The following is a 21,004-nucleotide window of genomic DNA, read 5'->3' on the forward strand; positions in this document are numbered from 1 at the left end:
GTAGAGTGTCGGAAATCATGTTTCAAACTTAAAACACAAAACACATTATATTTGAACAAGTTGTTCGACTCTTTCAGTATTATTATGAGGAATGGGAACTCCTCTCATGCACCCAAAGTTCTACCGATCTTGTATTGTCATATCATTGACACTTCTATGTACCATAAAACACCTAAATTACAGACAACACATCTCTAAACTACCCTAAAGCCATTTCCCCCTTTTTTTAAAGAAAAAAAAGAATTGCAAAGATGATGGATGATTGGTTGAAGGCTCTCTTGCAAAATCAAACACCAACTACGCATTTCGGGTACTTCCTACTGATTTACGCTACCCCAAAGAGGTACCCCAATAGGTGGGGGTACTTCTCTCATTGTTTAACAAATACCCAAAAAGATGTACCCCAATGGTGATGGTGCTACTTACCCTATTATAAAGAACGAAAACCACACATTGCAATTACCATAGACTCACTATTTATACTAGAAAAACTTGATGACTGTTACCCCTATCTAATCCTACTATGACTCATAAACTATTTAAAATAAACTAGAACTTATTTATCTTCCATTTTAAACAAAACTAGATAACTCTAAATTAGAGTAAGATACGCAGAACTGTTAATGAAATGGATGATAATGGAATTGACTCAACAATTATATAAGGAATTTTATTCCATTAAAACTATTTCTTTACACATTCTGGGTTTTTTTTCTTACTATTCATATTTCAAGCAACTTTCTTGATACTACCACCACCCCCACTGCAAACCCACCACCACCTGATCGCCACCAAGATTACCGCCTCCACCACCATCACCAACACCATCACAGCCGGCGGACCGCTAACACCGACGCCGCCACCTCTGCTGTCGCTTGACCGTCACTTTTGCCACCAATGTCATCATCACCGCCAACTTTCTTTTTATTACTTGCATTTTATTAATTCGTGTTTTCCGTTTATCATACAACATAAAGTAATCGTTCATTATATTCTCATAGGTCAACTTAAAAAAACAAATGAATGGTAGTAATCTATTTCATTTGTCGTCATTTCATTCCCTTTCCAATTTATTTCCCATGCTAAATAGACTCTTAACTGATTTAAAAACTAAATTTAATAACACTTTTTAAACTCATTTCAATTTCAAGATTAACTTTTAAATAAACGGTAAACAACTGAAGATCACACCGTTTTTATCAGCTTGATACCGATAACATTGAAAATAACAAAAATGTATTAGAACAAAATCATGAAAAATAAATACCGATACCAATGTTGTTCGGTCAATACCAATACAGGGACAACGCCGATGCTCGGACACATAATTGGTCATTCCATTCAATGCTTCACATCCAACTTATTGAATGCAACTAGACTTGAAAGACTTAAATTATTTTCCAAAATTACATGATGTTTCATCCATTCTACTTGAAGCCTTTTCTTCTTTAATGGTTTAACCAAAAGAGAAGCTTAAGCTTCTATAAATACATCCCTCATGCCCACCGATTTCATACTTGTTTTAAATTTACAACTTTTCATTATTTATTTAAAATTATTTCCATCGGTGACCAGAGATTAAACGGTGATTAACCGGCAATTCTAATTTTCCTCGGTCAAGTTCCACCATTGCAACGTCGGAGCTTGATCATCGGAGAAGAAATTGCAAGACTCGTCTCCATTGAAGAAATCATGTTCCTCAACTTTCACGAACTGAGGCTGGTAGGCTTTCTGAGAAACCGTAAATTGCTGGCACTTCAACATGTTGGCAGCTATGGTGGTTGTGTCTTCGTTTAAGATCGCACTTGAATCACTGTCGGATGACCCATCTTTGAAATCCGGGATGTATGCCATTTCAATCATGTTTTCCGGCGATTTTGGTTTATTGTCGCCGTGCTCGTGTTCATGTTCTCCGTACAGCTTCGATTTTAGCTCCTTAATCTGCAAACATAAACTTTTATTCATTTAGTGTATTTTTTAACTACTAAACCACACAAAACCTCCATGAATAAGCTCAAATTTAGGCTTATTCGAATAAACAGGATTAGAAAAAGCAAATTAAGGATGTTAAGACTCCAAGATCGGTAAATGTAGTTTTTGGAAGATTGGGTTTTGCAATTCAAAACAGGGTAGCGACACAGCCTGTTGCCTGTGTTTCGATGTAATCGAAAACTTTTAATTTATTAATATTAGGGTTGTTTAGAGTTAAAATAAACAAAAAAACTCACGATGAAAGAAAATCAAAGTTCTGTAATTACAAGTATATCAACGTAAAAAATACTAGGGTATTGACTTACTTATATTTAAAAGTTACCAAACACTTTAATTCTAAATCTATACTGGAATTTGAATCAAATTTGGGTTATCCAAATAAACAGAATTAGAAAAGGAAATTTGGATTTTAATAACCCCAACTTTCTATTACTGGCCAATAATAATCCCAACTTTGTTTATTTTCACCATAGGTCTCAAATTCAAAAAAGTTAGACTCTCAATAGTCCCTCATTAAAAAAAACCTAACAGTGTTAAGTTTTTTCTAAATTTCAAACTGATTTATTAGAGCTTTTGATCGGAAAGATGATACGAGTCGATTAACGTAAAACTTAGCTCGAAATGATGCTTCAAATGACTTGATTTCAAATCGGGTGTTTGAATTTAAAATTAACAAAAATTAAGTTGTTTGTAGTATCGTTTCGAGCTAAGTTTTACATCAATCGATTTGTATCATTCTTTCGATCAAAAGCCTTAAAAAATCAGTTTGAAATTCAGAAAAAACTTAACGCCGTTAGGTTTTTTTTTAACGATGAACCATTGAGAGCCAACTTTTTTAAATTTGGAACCACTTGTGGGAATAAACAAAGTTAGGATTATTATTGGCAAATAACAGAAAGTTAGGATTATTAAAACCTGATTTTCCATTAGAAAATTAAAAGTAGTAATATAAAGCATATTAATTTTAAAATTGTAAGCATAACTTAAAATAAAAAATAAATAAATCATAAGTGCATTATACAAGAAAGATAACTGATTATGAAATAAAAGATAACTTTTTTTTATAAAAAAGTATTTCTAAAATAGTTACATTTATATATTTACTAAACATGACTTTTGGTTTAGCTATTTAAAAATAAAACGATAATATTGATAATTTAGCACTGGTAACGTACGTGTTTAACTAGTGATTCATTGTCATGTTTGAGCGAGTCATAATTTTGTTTGAGTGAATCAAAACTGGACTTAAGCACATCATAGTCTCGTTCAAGTTGCTTGGTCTTCCACTGCGCCCGGCGGTTCTGGAACCAAACCGCCACCTGACGCGGTTGGAGACCAAGCTCTCGAGCCAGCTTCACCTTCCGCTCCGGCTTGAGTTTGTTCTCCATTTCAAAGTTCTTCTCCAACGCCTTCACCTGATCCACACTCAACCGCCGCTTCTTCTCCGAGATCTGACCATCCCCGACACCATCCTCATCCAAACCATCCATTAACATTGATTTAAAACCGCTGCTTTCTTCTACAAAATTCACAAATCCATTACTAAACTATTATTATTATTATTATTATTATTATTATTATCTTTTCTAATAACTATTTTTTACACTTGAACTTTTAACGATTTAAATTCATATAAAATGAGTTTCTATTATTATTATTATTATTATAAAGGATCAAATGTAAAAAACTTTTAACATCAAAAACGTATAAATAACTAGAATAATTATCATAGCCTTAAAATAACCATTGTCACACTAAACTATTTGTACAGAGTAATTATACTAACATCAAAATAACTATTGTCACACTACTCTTCTTGTATAGAATAATTATTATTACTCTTCTGTAAAGTGCTAATAATTATTCTGGTTATTTGTACAATTTCATTTGTATTTGTATTTGTACCGGATCTCACTCTTAGTATTAATATCTAACTTTTTCTTTAATGATAAACATACAATAATACTTAACACACCCAAAAACTACTATGTAAATACATCAAGTGAGCTAAGCCCACATCCAAACAAAACATACATGAGTTTTTAATAATGAATAATAATTTAATAACTTTCGATGTTACCTAGGTTTTCACACATCATGGGATCCGAGGTTCCATGTCTTTTCATGGTGGGATTTACACACACTACAAGGTGAAAACACACACAGAGGTTTGATCTTCACTTACAACCAAACATGGTGAATCTAGTTGAAAATGTTACTGTTTTTACTCTTGTTTTTTTTCACCGTTGATGAATAATAAGATCAAGGAAAAGGGTTGTGAAACTTTTTTGGAAACATGAGAGAGGAGATGAAGATGAAACTGGTTTCAGGCCAGCTGGATTTCACATATTCCTTTGGTTTAAATAAACTCAACCAGTGGGTGTGGTTTGGTTAAAATATAACTGGGGTTAGGTGTGGTCTAGTCTGTCTAGCAATAGCATAGGTAGACTGGTTACTCTGCACACTACAGTATATTGGACACCTGTTGCATGTCAAAATCAGACACATAAAATATTGCTAGATATTTTTTTATTTTAAGTGGATTGAGATCCTCTTTGTGATTTCAATACTGTAGTTTTACGTTTACATAAATATTTCTTTTTTTTAAGCAAATTTATTAGTTATTTTACATCTTCAATCCAAAATCTTAAAAATCACCGACAATTATCGGTTTTTAGTTTTTTTAAGCTAAACGTATCATCCTATATGTTTAATCTGAGTAATAAAAAATGATGTGATGGGTTTACTAATGAAAAAACATATTCAATTAAAAATATAAAAAGATGAGTACTTTAACATAACTCTTTTTTTTTAACAAATATCACCAAAACGTCTTTAAATACTCTTGGATTTCCAGATTATCATCAATTTAAAAATGAATTTTCCATAAAAAATTTTATAATAAATCAAAGAATTTATGTAAATTTCGTTAACTTATTATTTTAAGAAACTACTTTGTTGATAAAATAGTTTATACCTACTAAATAATGGTGTTAGAGAAAGAAAATAATGTGAAAAGTACATAAAATAGATTTTTAAAGCTAAAGGCTACGTATTTTTATTATTTTATTCCATTACTTTATTTAAATTAATTTAAAATTAAGGTTAAGTGTCAAACCTGGTGAACTTAGCTTAAGTTATCTGTATACAGGTGTCGGACGACTGACTTAAGTCTAATATATGCATTTTAACATGCATTTATACAAGTAGATGCCTTCAAGTCTCAAACAAGTTAGCTTTTACGTCATGAAACAACAATTTTTTCACTCTAGAACTAAAGTTAAATATGATGAGCAAATAAATAATACGCATGGTACAAGTGATTGGCCTAATAAGTAATAACAAGTCACCACAAAGGAAGAAAAATTAAAAATATCAACTCGGGAAAACATCCTCAAACAAGTCGCTTTTTTGTCATGGAAAAACAATTTTATCACTCTAAAACTAAAGTTAAATATGATGAGCAAATAAAATAACCTAATAACAAGTCACCACGGAGGAAGAAAAATTAAAAATATCAACTCAGCCTGCCCCTCTACTAAGCTTCTGGGCCTTGGCCTCTAGCCATGCCCCTCCTAGGGATGGCATTGAACCCAAACTTGATGAGCAAACCTAAAACATCTAGGACGGTAATTGATTATGAGATTTTCATAATTCTTTTTGCAAAGTATTTGACGTGTTTAGTAGTAGACGATATCCGATCGTATTTCTTAAAAATTAGCATATTCCCTTCAAAAATTTGACTTTACTTTCCATCAACCCAAGTTTAGTAATGGTTCATTCTAATAGAGTTTTGTAAGTAAAAATAACCTTTTCTTTTGAGCTTTTGAAAAATGTATTTAATAATATTAATTTTTATTGTTATTTTTATTTTTAATTGCGTTCTTTATTTCTTTTTCTATTATTATACAAAGCTTTATCCTTTTACAACATAATAAAATTTACATATTTTTATTTACTATAATCGTTAAAAACATAAATTTATATTAGCATTTGAATCGTAAGAAAAATGAATGTGGTTGGCAATTGAAGAGGTAGGTCCCAGCAGAGCCCAGTTGGACCCGCAGGACTCACCTTGAAGAGAGACGTCTGCGCAGAAACCAACTGGATCCGCAGGACCCACCATGCTCTGAGACGTGACGTCCTTACGCGCAGTACGCAAGCTGTTCCCGCAGGAAATACCTCCCAATGGTGAAGTACTCCGCCTGTTCCCGCAGCTGCGGATACAAGCCATCAGGGAAGGCCACCCGCGCAGCAAGGCTACACGCACAAGGCACTTAGCTCTCAATAATTCAGTAGTCACCTGAAGGAATGAGCAAAGCCGGGAACAATCCCGCACAAAGGCGGGAGGGGGAATACTCCCGCCCAAATGAGCCAGTCCGTACGATACTGGAGGATCTTTTGTACTGTACCTGACGAGGTATGGGCAAAAGATCTGACCAGAGATACGACAGCTCATTGACAACAGTATGGCGAGCAGCATGCTCTTGTACTGTAGGTCACTATTAGCCGCTGCCTACTCACCAACTCCTGTCATACCACGTGCATAGCCTGCAGTTGGTGGAAAAGGAATAGTACACAGCAGGCCTGGTCACTGTCGGCCGCTGCCTACCCACCAACTACCAGCATGGCACGTGTACTATTCCAATATAAGACCGAAATTACCAATATCCGGTTGTAATTCATAGATCCCTCCAAAGGGCCTCTCCACCTCACATGCATACGTATCATAAGCGCTGAGTTAAACATGGTGTAACGACGAAACATGGAATTTTTTCTTTTATTAATAAGCTTTAATATAAGTGAAGAGGTAGGTCCCAGCAGAGACCAGTTGGTCCCGCAAGACTCACCTGGAGCAGGGACGTCTGCGCAAAGGCCATCTGCTCCCGCAGGACCCACCATGCTCATAGGATCTTACGCGCAGTACACAAGCTGAACACGCAGGGAAAGCCTCCCAATGGTGAAGTACCCCGCCTGTTCCCGCAGTTGCGGATACAAGCCATCAGGAAAGGCTACCCGCAGACAGCAGGGCTACACGCACAAGACATTAGCTACTTCAGTAGTCACATGAAGGGATGAGCAAGGCGGGAACAATCCCGCCTAAATGAGCCAGTCTGATTCTGAAAGATCTCTTGTACCATACCTACAGAAGTATGGATAGGACAGACGATCTGACCAGAACAGCCCATGAGCCAATCACAGGGTGACAGCTCATCGACAACAGGACGAGGAGGAGCACCCTCTAGTACTGTTTGTCACTATTAGCCGCTGCCTACTCACCAACCCTTACTGAGGAGCATGCGCGGCCTACAGTTGGTGGAATAGTGTTACTGTTGGCCGTAACCTATTCACCAACCAGCATGGCCTGCGTACAATCCACAGTAAGTAGGACGTGCATAATCTACAGTTGGTGGAATAGTGCAGCCGACTTTGTTACTGTTGGCCGTAACCTACCCACCAACCAGTATGGCCTGTGCATAGTCCACTGTTGGTTGAAAAGGAATACTATTCAGCCGGCTGTACCTTCTAGAAAACCTACCTTCGGCTATAAATACTCCAACATCTTGGAATGGTAAGATCATCTGCTATCCAGTTATCTAGCAATCTCTTAATATACACTTATATTCAGAGCAACCTAGTCTGATTCTCACGCCGGAGGGTGGTCACAAGGAGGAACCCCCCCCTTCTCAGTGACGAGCTTACGGTGTTTGTTTTGCAGGTCTCCTGAAGGACAGCCTTCTCAGCTAGACCTCATTCGTGGGAAACATTACTTAACCCTCAGATTATCTATAATCTGTACCGGGTCACTTAGTGTTTCTTCATTGGCGCCATCCGTGCATAAAAGCTAGAACTATTTTAGTTTTCACAATTTCTGAAGAAATGGTTAACGTTACTCCGGTCCAAAGGCCTGTAACTGACCAAGAAACCCCGGTAACCACCCCAGCAACTGGGGGGAACACCGGCGGTTAAACAATCCTTACGAACACTACCCCGACTACCCAAGCCGGGGCAAGTGGAGTAAATATTCCATTGGGGTTCACCGATACCCAACTGGAAAAACGAACGAAGGTCCCTCGCCAAACACTAGATCAAGTGAAGGCGTGGGCCGAAGCACGGCAAAGAGAATTCCAAGCCGAATTGGATGAACGCTTGCGTTCAGCTCAACATGCTGACGAATTCACCAGTACTCGCCAACACCTCAATATGAGCAGTGACTGCGAGTACTCAGAAGATGAGTTGGAGTCTGATACCGACGCGAACCCTCGCCATAAGGCGAAAGGGAAGCGTAAGGACACGGACGTCCAACCAAAAAGGAATTTTGGGGAAGCTTTTAAACCAATCGCGGAGAGAAACCCGCGTGACTTCTCCAAAACCTTTAGACCAACTGCCACAAATGCAGGAAGGTCAAAATTCGCAAGAGACATTGCGGAGGCAATCGCCCCGAGAAGTGCCAAACAAATGTCAAACATTGGCACTTATGATGGTCTATCTGACCCAGACGACCATCTGAACAGGTTCATTGCGGGGGCTACCGTCAGCAACTGGACGGAACCCACGTGGTGCTACATGTTCCAAATGACTCTGGTCGGAGCAGCCAGGGCATGGTTCGATCGTTTACCGATCCACCACATATATGACTGGGCGGACTTTCAGAACAAGTTCAGCCAGCACTTCAGCCAACAGAGGAAGTACACTGAAGAGCAGTGGACGATCCTCAACTGCGTGAGAGAGGAGGATGAATCTTTACTAGACTTCATCACTCGCTTCAACTCTAAAAAGCTTAGTCTCGGCAACATAAGTGAGGATCTGGTTCGCGCCGCCTTCATCCAAGGCGCCGAATACCCAGAACTTATCCGCACGTTGACGGGTAAGGATGGCATGCCATCCACATGGGATGCCATCATGACGGCGGCAAAGCGCTTTGCCGAGACGGAAAAGCAACTGGGAAGGGACCTTCCCCAGAGTACGCACCTCTACACGCAGAGGACAAGAGAGAACAATGTCCGGATCGCCCGGCAGAACAAAAAGAGGAGGCTAGGTATTTGGCAGTCAAGGGTAAACTTTGACACCTCATCCAGCTCTCGCCCTCTTGTTGGCGGAAGGGACAACACACACCCTTCAAATCAAAAACACCGGTGGACGCCACTCACAAAGAGCGTCACGGAGATATTTGCCACGGAAAAATTGCCATGGCCCAAAGCCCCATCGATCCGGCAGAAACCTAATGCGGATCAAAGCAAATCCTGTGATTTCCACGGGACAAAGGGTCATGGTACTGAAGAGTGCACATCCTTGAAGGATATTATTGAAACATTTGTTAAGGATGGAAGGCTTGCACATCTCGTGGCATCGATCAGGAAGGGAGGAAGGAATGACAACCGGTACAGAGGTAACGGACGAAAGCCCGTCGACATCAGCATCAACATGGTTCATGGCAAGGTCAGAGGAAGAAAAAGACAGGTGATAGAACCATGAGCGTGGAAGGAAGCTGAGGTGCGCTTCCCGCGAGTGCCAGGAGGCCCCAGCAAAGAAGGCCCCATCGTCATCAGAAGCCAGCTGGGGCACTACATCACCTCCCGCACTCTTGCTGACAACGGCGCTTCGTCGACAGTGATGTACAGGCAGTTCTTTGATAAGCTGGATGATGAAGACAAGGAACGCTTGGAAACGGTCTACGCTTCAATGGAAGGGTTTGATGGCAGTACAGAAACACCCCTGGGTATCCTATCTTTCCCCGTTACTCTTACTGATGGGAATCATTCACGCACAGAAGACGTGGATTTTGTCGTGATGAAAAAGCCACACCACACATACGACATCCTATTCGAAAGAGATGGGATGGCAAGATTCAACGCCGTGGTATCTTCAGTCCACGGCATGATGGGATGGCCAACAGCTGAGGGTGTAGCAATGATCTCTGGCATTCCCCAGGTATGCATTGCATCTGTCTCATCTAAACCCAAACTGAAGAAGGCTAAACCAACCATCACTGAACCGGAAAAATGGGCCTTCAATGGCAAATACCCCGACCAGGCCGTTACCATTGGACCAACAATTGTTGATCCCACCCGCACCTTACTCAAGCGCTTACTGCAGAAAAACGCTGACATCTTTGCGTGGACACCAGCTGACATGACTGGTGTACCCCGAAGTAAGGCGGAGCATAAGCTCAAATGCGATCCGGCTGTTACGCCAATCGTACAAAAGCGCAGGGTAATGGGGCCTGAACAAACTAACGCGTGTAGAACCCAAGTCAAGGAACTCCTTGACGCAGGCATCGTACGCGTTAGTAGATATCAAACATGGGTTGCAAATCCCGTAATGGTACCGAAGAATGACAAACAATGGCGCATGTGCATAGATTTCAAAGATTTGAACAAAGCATGCCCCAAAGATTGTTATCCGTTACCAGAAATTGATCTCAAAGTGGATTCGTTGGCGCCATTTCGCCTTAAATGCTTCTTGGATGCGTATAAGGGGTACCACCAAATCCACATGGCCATTGATGACCAGGACAAAACCGCATTTCGGACGCCCGATGGTACATTTTGTTATAAAATGATGCCATTCGGACTTAAGAATGCAGGGTCCACGTACCAACGACTAATGGACAAAGAGTTTCATGCCCAAATCGGGAGAAACTTGGAAGTCTATATGGATGATTTGGTCATCAAAAGCCTCGAGCCTGAGGCGATGTTGAAAGACATTGAAGAAACTTTCAACACGCTCCGAAAGATAAACATGAAGCTCAACCCGAGCAAGTGTTCATTTGGGATGGAAGAAGGGAAGTTCTTGGGAGTCATTGTTACTAAAGATGGCTTTAGAGCGAACCCTGAAAAGGTCGAAGCCATTGTTAAAATGGAATCACCTACCACCATCAAACAGGCTCAGACACTGAATGGGCGACTAGTCGCACTTAATCGCTTCTTGGCAAACCATGCGGATAAGTCGTTTCCTTTCGTGTCAACACTGAGAAACTGCCTGAAGAAAACGCACTTCCGCTGGACACCAGAAGCGGAAGCAGCTTTTCAGGAGATTCGGTCACGCCTGATCGAACTTCCAACGCTTACAGCACCACAAGCGGGAGAGGAGTTAATCCTATACCTTTCCGCAACAGATAGAGCAACCGGGGCAGTCTTGCTAGTAGAACGAAAGGGCATCCAGATGCCAATCTATTATGTTAGCCGTGTACTAACAGACGTAGAAACCCGGTACTCTACCCTCGAAAAATTGGTCTTAGCACTTATACACGCTTCACGCAGGTTAAGACGATATTTCCAGGGCCACCCAATCACCATTCTCACCAACTTCAAACTCTCAAATGTTCTAGGCAAACCCGAATTATCGGGACGTCTAGCCAAATGGGCAATTGAATTGGGAGAATATGCAATTAAGTACAAGCCAAGACCAGCCATAAAAGGCCAGGTCTTGGCCGATTTTATTGCAGAAGTCCCCGTTTCGCGGGAAAAAGAGTGCCAGGAGGAGGCTCAACCCTCCCCAGCACAGGACGTCAATGATGTCTGGCGACTCTACACTGATGGAGCAGCCAGTAACGAGGGTTCAGGCGCAGGGTTAAAATTAACCAACCCAGCAGGCCAAGAATATACTTACGCTATTCGGCTGGACTTTCCAAGTACGAATAACGAAGCCGAATATGAAGCATTCTTGGCCGGTTTGAGAATTGCGCGTAAGATGGGAGTGAAAAACTTAGAAGCCCACGTGGATTCCATGCTGGTGGCCAACCAAATAAATGGAACATACACGGCTGTGAATGACACCATGGCCCTGTACCTCGCCCAGGCAAAAACCCTTATGCGTGATTTTAGTGATTGTAAAGTCATACACGTCAAGCGCAGTGAAAACAAATCTGCGGATGCGTTAAGCAAGCTTGCATCACTAGCCTTCACCCACTTGGGAAAGGACATCCGCATTGAACTCCTCGAAGCACCATCAGTCCCGCACAAGGAAATTTGTGTCATCCAGAACAATACAGAAACATGGATGACACCAATAATAAATTACCTTGCAGCAGGAATACTACCAGAGTCAAAAACACAGGCAAGAAAACTACGCTGTAAAGCACTGAATTATCAACTCGTCAATGACATCCTTTACAGACGTAACTTTCTTGGCCCACTCTTGAGATGCGTGGACAACCAAGATGCCGACTACCTCCTAAGGGAAGTACACGAAGGCATCTGTGGGGTACACGCAGGCCCCCGCGCTGTTGTAGCCAAGCTAAACAACGCGGGATACTTTTGGCCGGGGATGCATACGGATGCACTGGCATACATCAGAAAATGCAGGTCTTGCCAGCTTTACGCACCTAACATGCATCGCCCAAAAAACGAACTGGTTCCAGTCACTTCTTCGTGGCCATTTCAGAAGTGGGCCATCGATGTGACAGGCCCATTTCCTACAGCAGCAGGAAATGTTCAGTTCCTAGTGGTAGCCATCGACTACTTCACCAAGTGGATAGAAGCAAAACCTTTAGCCCAAACAACCGCAAAGCATATCAAAAAATTTATTTGGGAATTTATAATTTGTCGTTTTGGACTTCCACAGAATTTGGTGAGCGATAACGGCACCAACTTTGCTGACAAGAAGCTACAACAGTGGCTGAAAGAACTTCAAATCACCCACACCTTTACCTCAGTGGCACACCCGCAAGGTAATGGTGAGGTGGAGAGAGCAAACAAGAGCATCGTCGAAGGCATCAAGAAAAGACTTTTGAAACACAGATCCGGCTGGGTGGACGAGCTTCCGCACGTCCTTTGGGCAAACAGAACGCTGAAGAAGGCCAGTACGGGGGAAACCCCGTTCAGCCTCACTTATGGCACGGAAGCCATGGTACCGGTCGAAATTGGTCTACCCTCACCAAGGGTCTTGAGTCAGCCAGAAGACAATGATGCGGAAAGACGGTTGGATCTTATGCTAACCGAGGAACGCAGAGATTTAGCCGCAGTGCGTGAAGAGAATTACAAACGACAAATGCAAAAGTACTACAACACGCGGGTAAAACTCTGCAACTTCAAGGAAGGAGACTACATACTGCGTAACAACGAGGCTTCGAACCAAGAACGCCCAGGAAAGTTGGCCCCAGTCTGGGAAGGGCCATATGTTATCAAACAAGTTCTGGGAAAGGGCGCATACCGGCTCGAAAGGCTCGATGGCACTCCCATCCCAAGAACATGGAATGGAGCTCAATTACGCAAATGTTATAGGTAGATCAATTCCAATACTTGTAAAGAAAAGGCCAAGAGCCACTTCTAATGGAAATGATTTTCCTTTCATAATATGTTTACCTTTATTCTTATGAACTCCCCGCTGGTGCCGGTGTTTACCATAAAGGGGGAGAAGTAAGTCGTTACGTGTGGAAGGCGGCAAAACCCGCATAAACACAACGTTAAAAATAAGGGAAACCTACACGCAGGTAGGATGTAAGTAAAGTTTAGCCATCCTTGTAAGTGCAAGTGACGGTCTTATCCGCACAATCACAAATAAGGAAGCAAAACTTTAAACTATCATTTACCACGTTCAAAGGTTATCCTAAAAAAAAAAAAATAAATAAATAAATACAAGGAAAAAAGGAAACCCTACACGCAGGTCAGGTATGGGTAAAGTTTAGCCATCCTACCAAGTGCAAGTGACGGTTCTATCCGCACAATCACGAAGGAGGAAGTGAAACTTTAACCCACTATCAACCACGTTCAAAGGTTAACTTATCCTAAATACTTAGAAATGAGGAAAACCTGCACGCAGGTCAGATAAAGGTTAAAGTTTAGCCATCCTACCAAGTGCAAGTGACGGTTCTACCCGCACAATCACGAAAGAGGAAGCGAAACTTTAACCCATCATCAACCACGTTCAAGAGGTTAACTTATTCTAGAACACTTGGAAAATTGCTAAGTTAAACTAAGTATGCAAGTCATGAGTTTATAAAGCAAGGAATCCAAAGAAGGAAATAACAATCTTATACGCAAAAAAGATTTATATTTCAATAATATATTACAAGAATGGCCGGGTTACTACCCGCCTAGAAGAGAATCTATACAAGTTTAAGCAATGGAAAGGGATCTTCGGGGTCAAGCTTCAGGGCCGCCTCCACTAGGACCCGCTCCGTCAGAAGAACGGGGTGGTTCGAGGAAAGCTTTGAGGACAGCTAACCCATCATCAGCAACAGCTACTTCATCCACCTTTTCCACCACTGGATGCGGGAAGGCGGCGTATTGGTTCAATGCTTGGTCGTAAATGGCTTCGGTATCCACATCGAACAAAGGGAAGTTGGAAGGCGGGACGCCTTTCTCAACAAACCCTAGACCAAGCATGAAGCCGGCCTTTTCCCCATCATCATGAGAAGCGTTGAGGGCTGCGGTCATAGCATCATCGTAGGAGGTCTCTGAAAAGACCCGACGCACAACCTACAGAAAAAAATACAAGTATTAGAACCTTTTCTTACAAAAGAAATGCGTGAAGACAAATCTAAACATACCTGAGGCAACGCTTCTCGAAGAAGCCATCGGAGGGCAGCTTGAGCTTCGGTATGGGCGCGTTCGGCTTCGCTCTTGTTAAGGTTGGCAAGTAAAACTTCCTTAGCGGCAGCCTCTTCGACGCCCTTAAGCTTCCGCTCGGTTTGGTCAAGCACCCCCCTCTGGTCCAGGATTTCCTGGAGTTTCTTGGCATCTTCCATTGCCAAGGCATCATGAGCGCGTTGGAGAGCCTCTAATTTGCCTTTCAGCTCCTCATTCTCCAAACGCAGAGGCTCAGCAACGGCTTCAGCCTGGGCAGCCCTCTCGGTTGCGTTTCGCGCAGTTTCCCTGGCCAGCCGAAGCTGTTCATTCACAGCTTGGGCAGCCTTGGAACGGGCCTCGAGTCGCGCCTGAACTTCAACCTCGAGGGCCTTGAAGGCCTTCTCCTTGGTGGCGGCAGCTGCCGCCAGCTGTTGGTTCTCCTCCCGGAGAGCACGCGCTTCAGATACGTCTTTGGCGCGAGCTGCTTTCAACTTGTCGTTTTCACGACAAAGCAGCTCGATGCGCGGCTGCATCCGGGCCTGGAGAACCCGAAGCTCATTGGTTAGCCTACCCTCCTGGTAGCTAGCCATGGCTTCCCCCAACGCACCATGAGGAGCAGCGTGGCGAGCCCAGTCCACGCACTCCACAGGGGTACGAAGGGTTGTTCCTCGGCGTATGTTCCATCGTGGAACATACACTTCATTGGAATCCGACACTGCAAAAGAAACAAAGACAGTAAGGAAAAGATGATAAAAAAAGGGGAAAAACAAAGGAACCCTACGCACCTGTAGGGTCAATGACAGGCCGATATCCGCCAAACCCATCACCTGAACCTAAAGGAAATCCATCCAACAGGTCAGGCAGATGGGAAGGTGGCAAAGATCGGCGGGAAGCCCTGCGCGTACCTGATGGTCCGGCTGTCGGTGCCGGTGGCGCGGGCATGGTGGCAGCCGCCGTGGTTGCCGTCGTGGTCTCCGCCGCGGTCGCCGCCTCCTTAAAAGCAGCAGTAACCGCCGGTTCCGTGAAGGATGCTGTAAAAATCGCACTCACGGCCGGCGGTGACGTCATCTCGGCCGGAACAGTTGGCTCGATGGAACGAGCAACTGGACCAGCGGATGCAGGCGCAGGCGACTGGGTCGACGCCTCAGGAAGGCTGACCGAGCCTACCGTCATTGGCGAGGAGGTACTCCCCTGCGTTTCACCCAGGATTGCGTCAACATCCACGCCTGCACAAAGAAGAAAGTGTTAAAAGAAAATTATGAAGTGACAAATCTACAAAGGCATTATGATTATACTTACGGGTTTTCTTGACCCTGAACGTACGGACGGGCGGGGAGGAACCCGATGGAGCCGGCCTCTTGGTACCGGTCACCGTCGTCTTCGTTGGTTCTCCGGAGGTAACGGTCGTAGCCTCCGGAGCAGTGGTCTTCTTACCACCGGGCTTCCCCGCCACCTCTTCACTATCTGACTCCGTGTCAGATAGAACCACTGGATCAGCTGTGGCCTTCTCCTTCCCCTTCACGCCGGCAGCAGTCTTCTTCTTCCGCACAAGGGGAGGACCATCTGCGGATTCCTCAGAAGAAGATAGGATGTAAGGATTTCCAACAGCGGGTACAGCATTGAGGGGTTCGGGATAAAATATCTCCTTACCTGGCCGCCGGTGGCTCAGGATCTCTTGGCCTGGCGGATAGACCTCCACAAACCTATCCGCCGTTTGCTCCAGGATGGGCAACTCATTGTCGTCCAGAGCACGAGTGCCCACCCGCACGGGACGGTCAGCCTCCCGCGGGAACAGGAGCGACTCCAAATTATTCCCCTCTAAAAGAAAAGAAACAGTTAGAAAAATAAACTAATATCAGCAAGAAAGACAAGACATACCATAAGGAATAGAGTTCAAACCGTATTCGAGAAGGATAGGAAACCGAGACGCATCCTTCCATACCCGGCTCATCCCCAGCACCACCATCCCGGACTCCGCAAACCGGTAAACCGGAGATTGGACCCGGGATATCTTCGCGAACCATTCCGCCTCCTGGTAGCTGGAAGCGTGAAGGCTCGGAAGCGCTTGACCCTTCTTGAACTTCATAGCAATGGGGATGGCGCGGGCAGAGATGTAGAAGAACTCCCGCTTCCACGATCGGAGACTGCGCTCGGTCAAGCAGATCTTTAAACCCTTTATACGGGTTGTCAGGGTGTACCACCCTTGGACGCACCTCCAAGTATAGAAGGTCATCAGGCGGTCCACGTAGGGCTCAATACCCAGAATCCGGCACACCCACTCGAAGTGCCGGACCTTGGCAATCGCCATCGGATGCACCTCGGTCAGGTGCACCCCGTGCCTCTCCAGGACACGGTACATAAACTTTGTCAATGGGAACATAAGGTTTCCATAAACAAAGAATGCAGCATATACCCCGATCTTGCCACTGGGGGCATCGTACACAGTCTGGTGAGATTCAGGAAACTCAGGCTCGAGAGACTCGAGCATGAACTTCCTGACGATGTACTGGTACTGATCGACAGGTAGAGCACACTGGCACTCGCCAGCAGTACTCCTATCGTCGGCTACAGCTTCAGCATCATGAGAAGACATTTTTGCAGAAAGAAGTGATTTCGGGAAAATGCTTGCCTGAAAAAGGGGAGTATTTGCCGGAAATCACTAAGAAGAAGAAGAGAGGTGAAAGTGTGAATTGCAAATAACCCTCTTCCCCTTTATATAGTAATCGCAATTAATGCGGTGAATTTAATGCGGAGGAGAGAGAAATCGACAGTGCAATGAAACTATGACACGTGGCAAAAAGCAAGCTGGCAACAGCTGTTGAAAGGACGTGCCAGTAACTTCGCGGCCACGCGCCCGAAAAAACACGCCCACGCGCCTGAAAAAGCGACTGGAATGACCATGTTCTGTCACGTCACCATAACTTCCTGCACGTCCTGACACAGTCAGAAGAAACCGTCACACGACGTTTCAGATGTTTGGATTGTTCTTATCCTCACCAACCTTTCGAATTTCAAAATTCAAAATTCAAAAAGATTCAAAAGTAAGCGGGAAAATACCCCTTACCTTGGCAACCAAGTAACCATAAGACGGATGCGGGTACAGTGTTATGGTCAAAACCTTCCACATACCTAGCACCCGCAGGGAATTGAAGCCAAGAATACCCCGGCAACAAAGTAACTATAAGACGGGTGCGGATACAGTGTTAAGGCAAAACCCTTCACGTACCTAGCACCCGCAGGGAATTGACGCCAGGAGTACCTTGAAAGTAAAGTAACCGTAAGACGAGCGCGGGTACAGTGTTAAGGCAAAACCCTTCACATACCTAGCGCTCGGCAGGGAATTGAAACCAGGAAGGATCTTCTGGGCAATGCTTGTGGAAACGGAAATAACATCCCCGCATAGCGGGAACGTCGAGAACTACATTGTTTGAGGCTCCAGGATGGAATTGGTGGTTTAAACATAATTGATCACTATGTTCAAAACCACTAAAACCTCAAGGAGAATCCACACAAGTGAGACTCAACGCTCCTGACTTGCGAGAAGGTTACATACCTACCCGCATCATACCCAAAGATCAAGCAAAAAAATCGGGAATTTTTGCAAGTGACATTAGGAAACCCGCGGGAAGAATCCCCACGGAGAACCTTAAAACTAGAAACCCTTTTCAAAACCCCTTGCTCAAAGTCCAAAAGTTCACCTCACTTTATTAAACATTCATGAGAAGAACATTGGACTGGGGGGACTTGAAGAGGTAGGTCCCAGCAGAGACCAGTTGGTCCCGCAAGACTCACCTGGAGCAGGGACGTCTGCGCAAAGGCCATCTGCTCCCGCAGGACCCACCATGCTCATAGGATCTTACGCGCAGTACACAAGCTGAACACGCAGGGAAAGCCTCCCAATGGTGAAGTACCCCGCCTGTTCCCGCAGTTGCGGATACAAGCCATCAGGAAAGGCTACCCGCAGACAGCAGGGCTACACGCACAAGACATTAGCTACTTCAGTAGTCACATGAAGGGATGAGCAAGGCGGGAACAATCCCGCCTAAATGAGCCAGTCTGATTCTGAAAGATCTCTTGTACCATACCTACAGAAGTATGGATAGGACAGACGATCTGACCAGAACAGCCCATGAGCCAATCACAGGGTGACAGCTCATCGACAACAGGACGAGGAGGAGCACCCTCTAGTACTGTTTGTCACTATTAGCCGCTGCCTACTCACCAACCCTTACTGAGGAGCATGCGCGGCCTACAGTTGGTGGAATAGTGTTACTGTTGGCCGTAACCTATTCACCAACCAGCATGGCCTGCGTACAATCCACAGTAAGTAGGACGTGCATAATCTACAGTTGGTGGAATAGTGCAGCCGACTTTGTTACTGTTGGCCGTAACCTACCCACCAACCAGTATGGCCTGTGCATAGTCCACTGTTGGTTGAACAGGAATACTATTCAGCCGGCTGTACCTTCTAGAAAACCTACATTCGGCTATAAATACTCCAACATCTTGGAATGGTAAGATCATCTGCTATCCAGTTATCTAGCAATCTCTTAATATACACTTATATTCAGAGCAACCTAGTCTGATTCTCACGCCGGAGGGTGGTCACAAGGAGGAACCCCCCCTTCTCAGTGACGAGCTTACGGTGTTTGTTTTGCAGGTCTCCTGAAGGACAGCCTTCTCAGCTAGACCTCATTCGTGGGAAACATTACTTAACCCTCAGATTATCTATAATCTGTACCGGGTCACTTAGTGTTTCTTCAATAAGGTATTAAATTAAAAACATTAGAAAAGTTTGATATGTGTATTGGATCCTATTCGTTAAATATTATATCAATTATTTTCTTTATATTATTAAGACAGAATTACAAATTTTGTCCTTTAAAAAAAGCCAAATTACGGTTCGTGTCCTTTTCTAAGTTTCCTTTCAGGCGGTGTACTTTAAACTTTTTTTTCCTACAAGTTATGTCCTTTACGCTAACTGGGTTAGAAAAACTCTGTTAAATCCCATCACGTGAGAAGCATGTGAGGGCATTTTTGTCTTTTTGCCTACACTGCTTCTTCTTCTTCTTCTTCTTATGTTTCTGTGCTGCCTCATCTCACTTCTCTCTCTATGTTTCCTTCCAAACTGACCTTTCCAGAAATAATAAGCCAGCAATCGTTTTTGTTATCATGTTTTGAAACCTCATCCAGTGAAAGAATTCTGCTATCTGAACCCATTTCTTCACCTCTCTGATTCATTCATCAATTTCAATTAATATATTATTATTATTATTATTATTATTATTATTATTATTATTATTATTATTATTATTCAGTTGGAGAAATCGATTACATTTCAAATTCATGGCCTAACTCACTTACTGACCTGATTGATTGATTAATTGATTTGACGACAGGACACCACCCAATGTCGGAAACTGTCGCCGTCCTCCGCCCATCGCCGCCGTGGATGGCGGCGCTAGATCCTTCCGTTCCTCCAAAAACTCACGCACATCGGCGCCTTCCGACGACGGCGTAAAGTCATCGGCGCCGCCGTTGAATCACGTTTATGATTGTTCTTACCATTCTCGGCCTAACCGCCCTAATTAATTAAGAAACCAGATAAAATTAAAGGTGTATCGAGATATTGTATGAACCGTCTTCCACCTAAAATCGATTATATATTCCAGATGTGATAATAGTTCAATTAATCTCGTCTTCACACCCCTAAGACCAGTACCAATAAAACCCCCATAGTTAATTGAGTCATCGAAGTCTGGTGATACCTGTTCGTCAACATTGACCGCCGGCCCCGTTGAATCAATTTAACCCATGTTTCATCGACGATTGAGGTGATGAATTGTATGTTTGAATTCGTCACAGTGAGCTTTACAAAAGCCCTAACATTAATTAAACGAACATAGAACGAATTAATCAATTGCATGGTTAGGGTTTATAATCAAATTGGGTTTAGATATGTTTATGTATATATTAAAACGTTTATGATCTTAAACCAACTGACACACCAGCGCAGTTGGCTGGTGTGTGTGTGTTACACTCTGGTCCGGCCTGAGGTCGCGGGTTCGGGTCCGGCCAGCGAGTTTTTTTGGTATTTTTCTATTTTGAAGAAGAAGAAGTTGCAGGTACAGGTGAAAAGACAAAAATGCCCTCACATGCTTCTCACGTGATGGGATTTAACAGAGTTTTTCTAACCCAGTTAGCGTAAAGGACATAACTTGTAGGAAAAAAAAGTTTAAAGTACACCGCCTGCAAGGAAACTTAGAAAAGGACACAAACCGTAATTCGTCTTATTTTAAAGGACAAAATTTGTAATTCTGTCTATTATTAATTTGAGAAGCCGCTAGAGCATCACTAATAACGGTGATTTTTTATAATGTTTTTTAAAGACATATAACACATGGCCTATCAAAATACATCATCTCTCTTATGTTTTCTCTCTTCTCTCCTTCATCTCATCTCACATACATTTTTTTTTTTTTTAATGTTTAAGCTTGCCT

General features: G+C 43.3%; 1 protein-coding gene across 1 annotated transcript; it reads right to left on the bottom strand.

Annotated features, from left to right (window-relative positions):
• Nucleotides 1–1,393: 1,393 nt before the first annotated feature.
• Nucleotides 1,394–4,286, bottom strand: LOC143559807 (homeobox-leucine zipper protein ATHB-16-like). Its single transcript, XM_077048271.1, has 3 exons — nucleotides 4,073–4,286; nucleotides 3,168–3,511; nucleotides 1,394–1,941 (listed from the first exon to the last, which is right to left on the bottom strand). Exons 1-3 carry the CDS (start codon nucleotides 4,116–4,118, stop codon nucleotides 1,603–1,605), a joined length of 729 nt encoding a protein of 242 aa, XP_076904386.1. The 5' UTR covers nucleotides 4,119–4,286; the 3' UTR covers nucleotides 1,394–1,602.
• Between the last annotated feature and the right edge of the window lie 16,718 nt (nucleotides 4,287–21,004).

This window comes from Bidens hawaiensis, unplaced genomic scaffold (assembly GCF_021521415.1).
Source record: "Bidens hawaiensis isolate Kalapana, Puna unplaced genomic scaffold, B.hawaiensis_p1.1 tig00020044_1, whole genome shotgun sequence".
NCBI lineage: Eukaryota > Viridiplantae > Streptophyta > Magnoliopsida > Asterales > Asteraceae > Bidens > Bidens hawaiensis.

Coding starts and splice junctions, on each gene's coding strand:
- LOC143559807 (XM_077048271.1), bottom strand. CDS start 4,118: ATGAAAAGACATGGAACCTCGGATCCCATGATGTGTGAAAACCTAG. Junction 3,512..4,072: donor CATGATGTGTGAAAACCTAG/GTAACATCGAAA, acceptor TGAATTTTGTAG/AAGAAAGCAGCGGTTTTAAA. Junction 1,942..3,167: donor ATGAATCACTAGTTAAACAC/GTACGTTACCAG, acceptor TTATGTTTGCAG/ATTAAGGAGCTAAAATCGAA.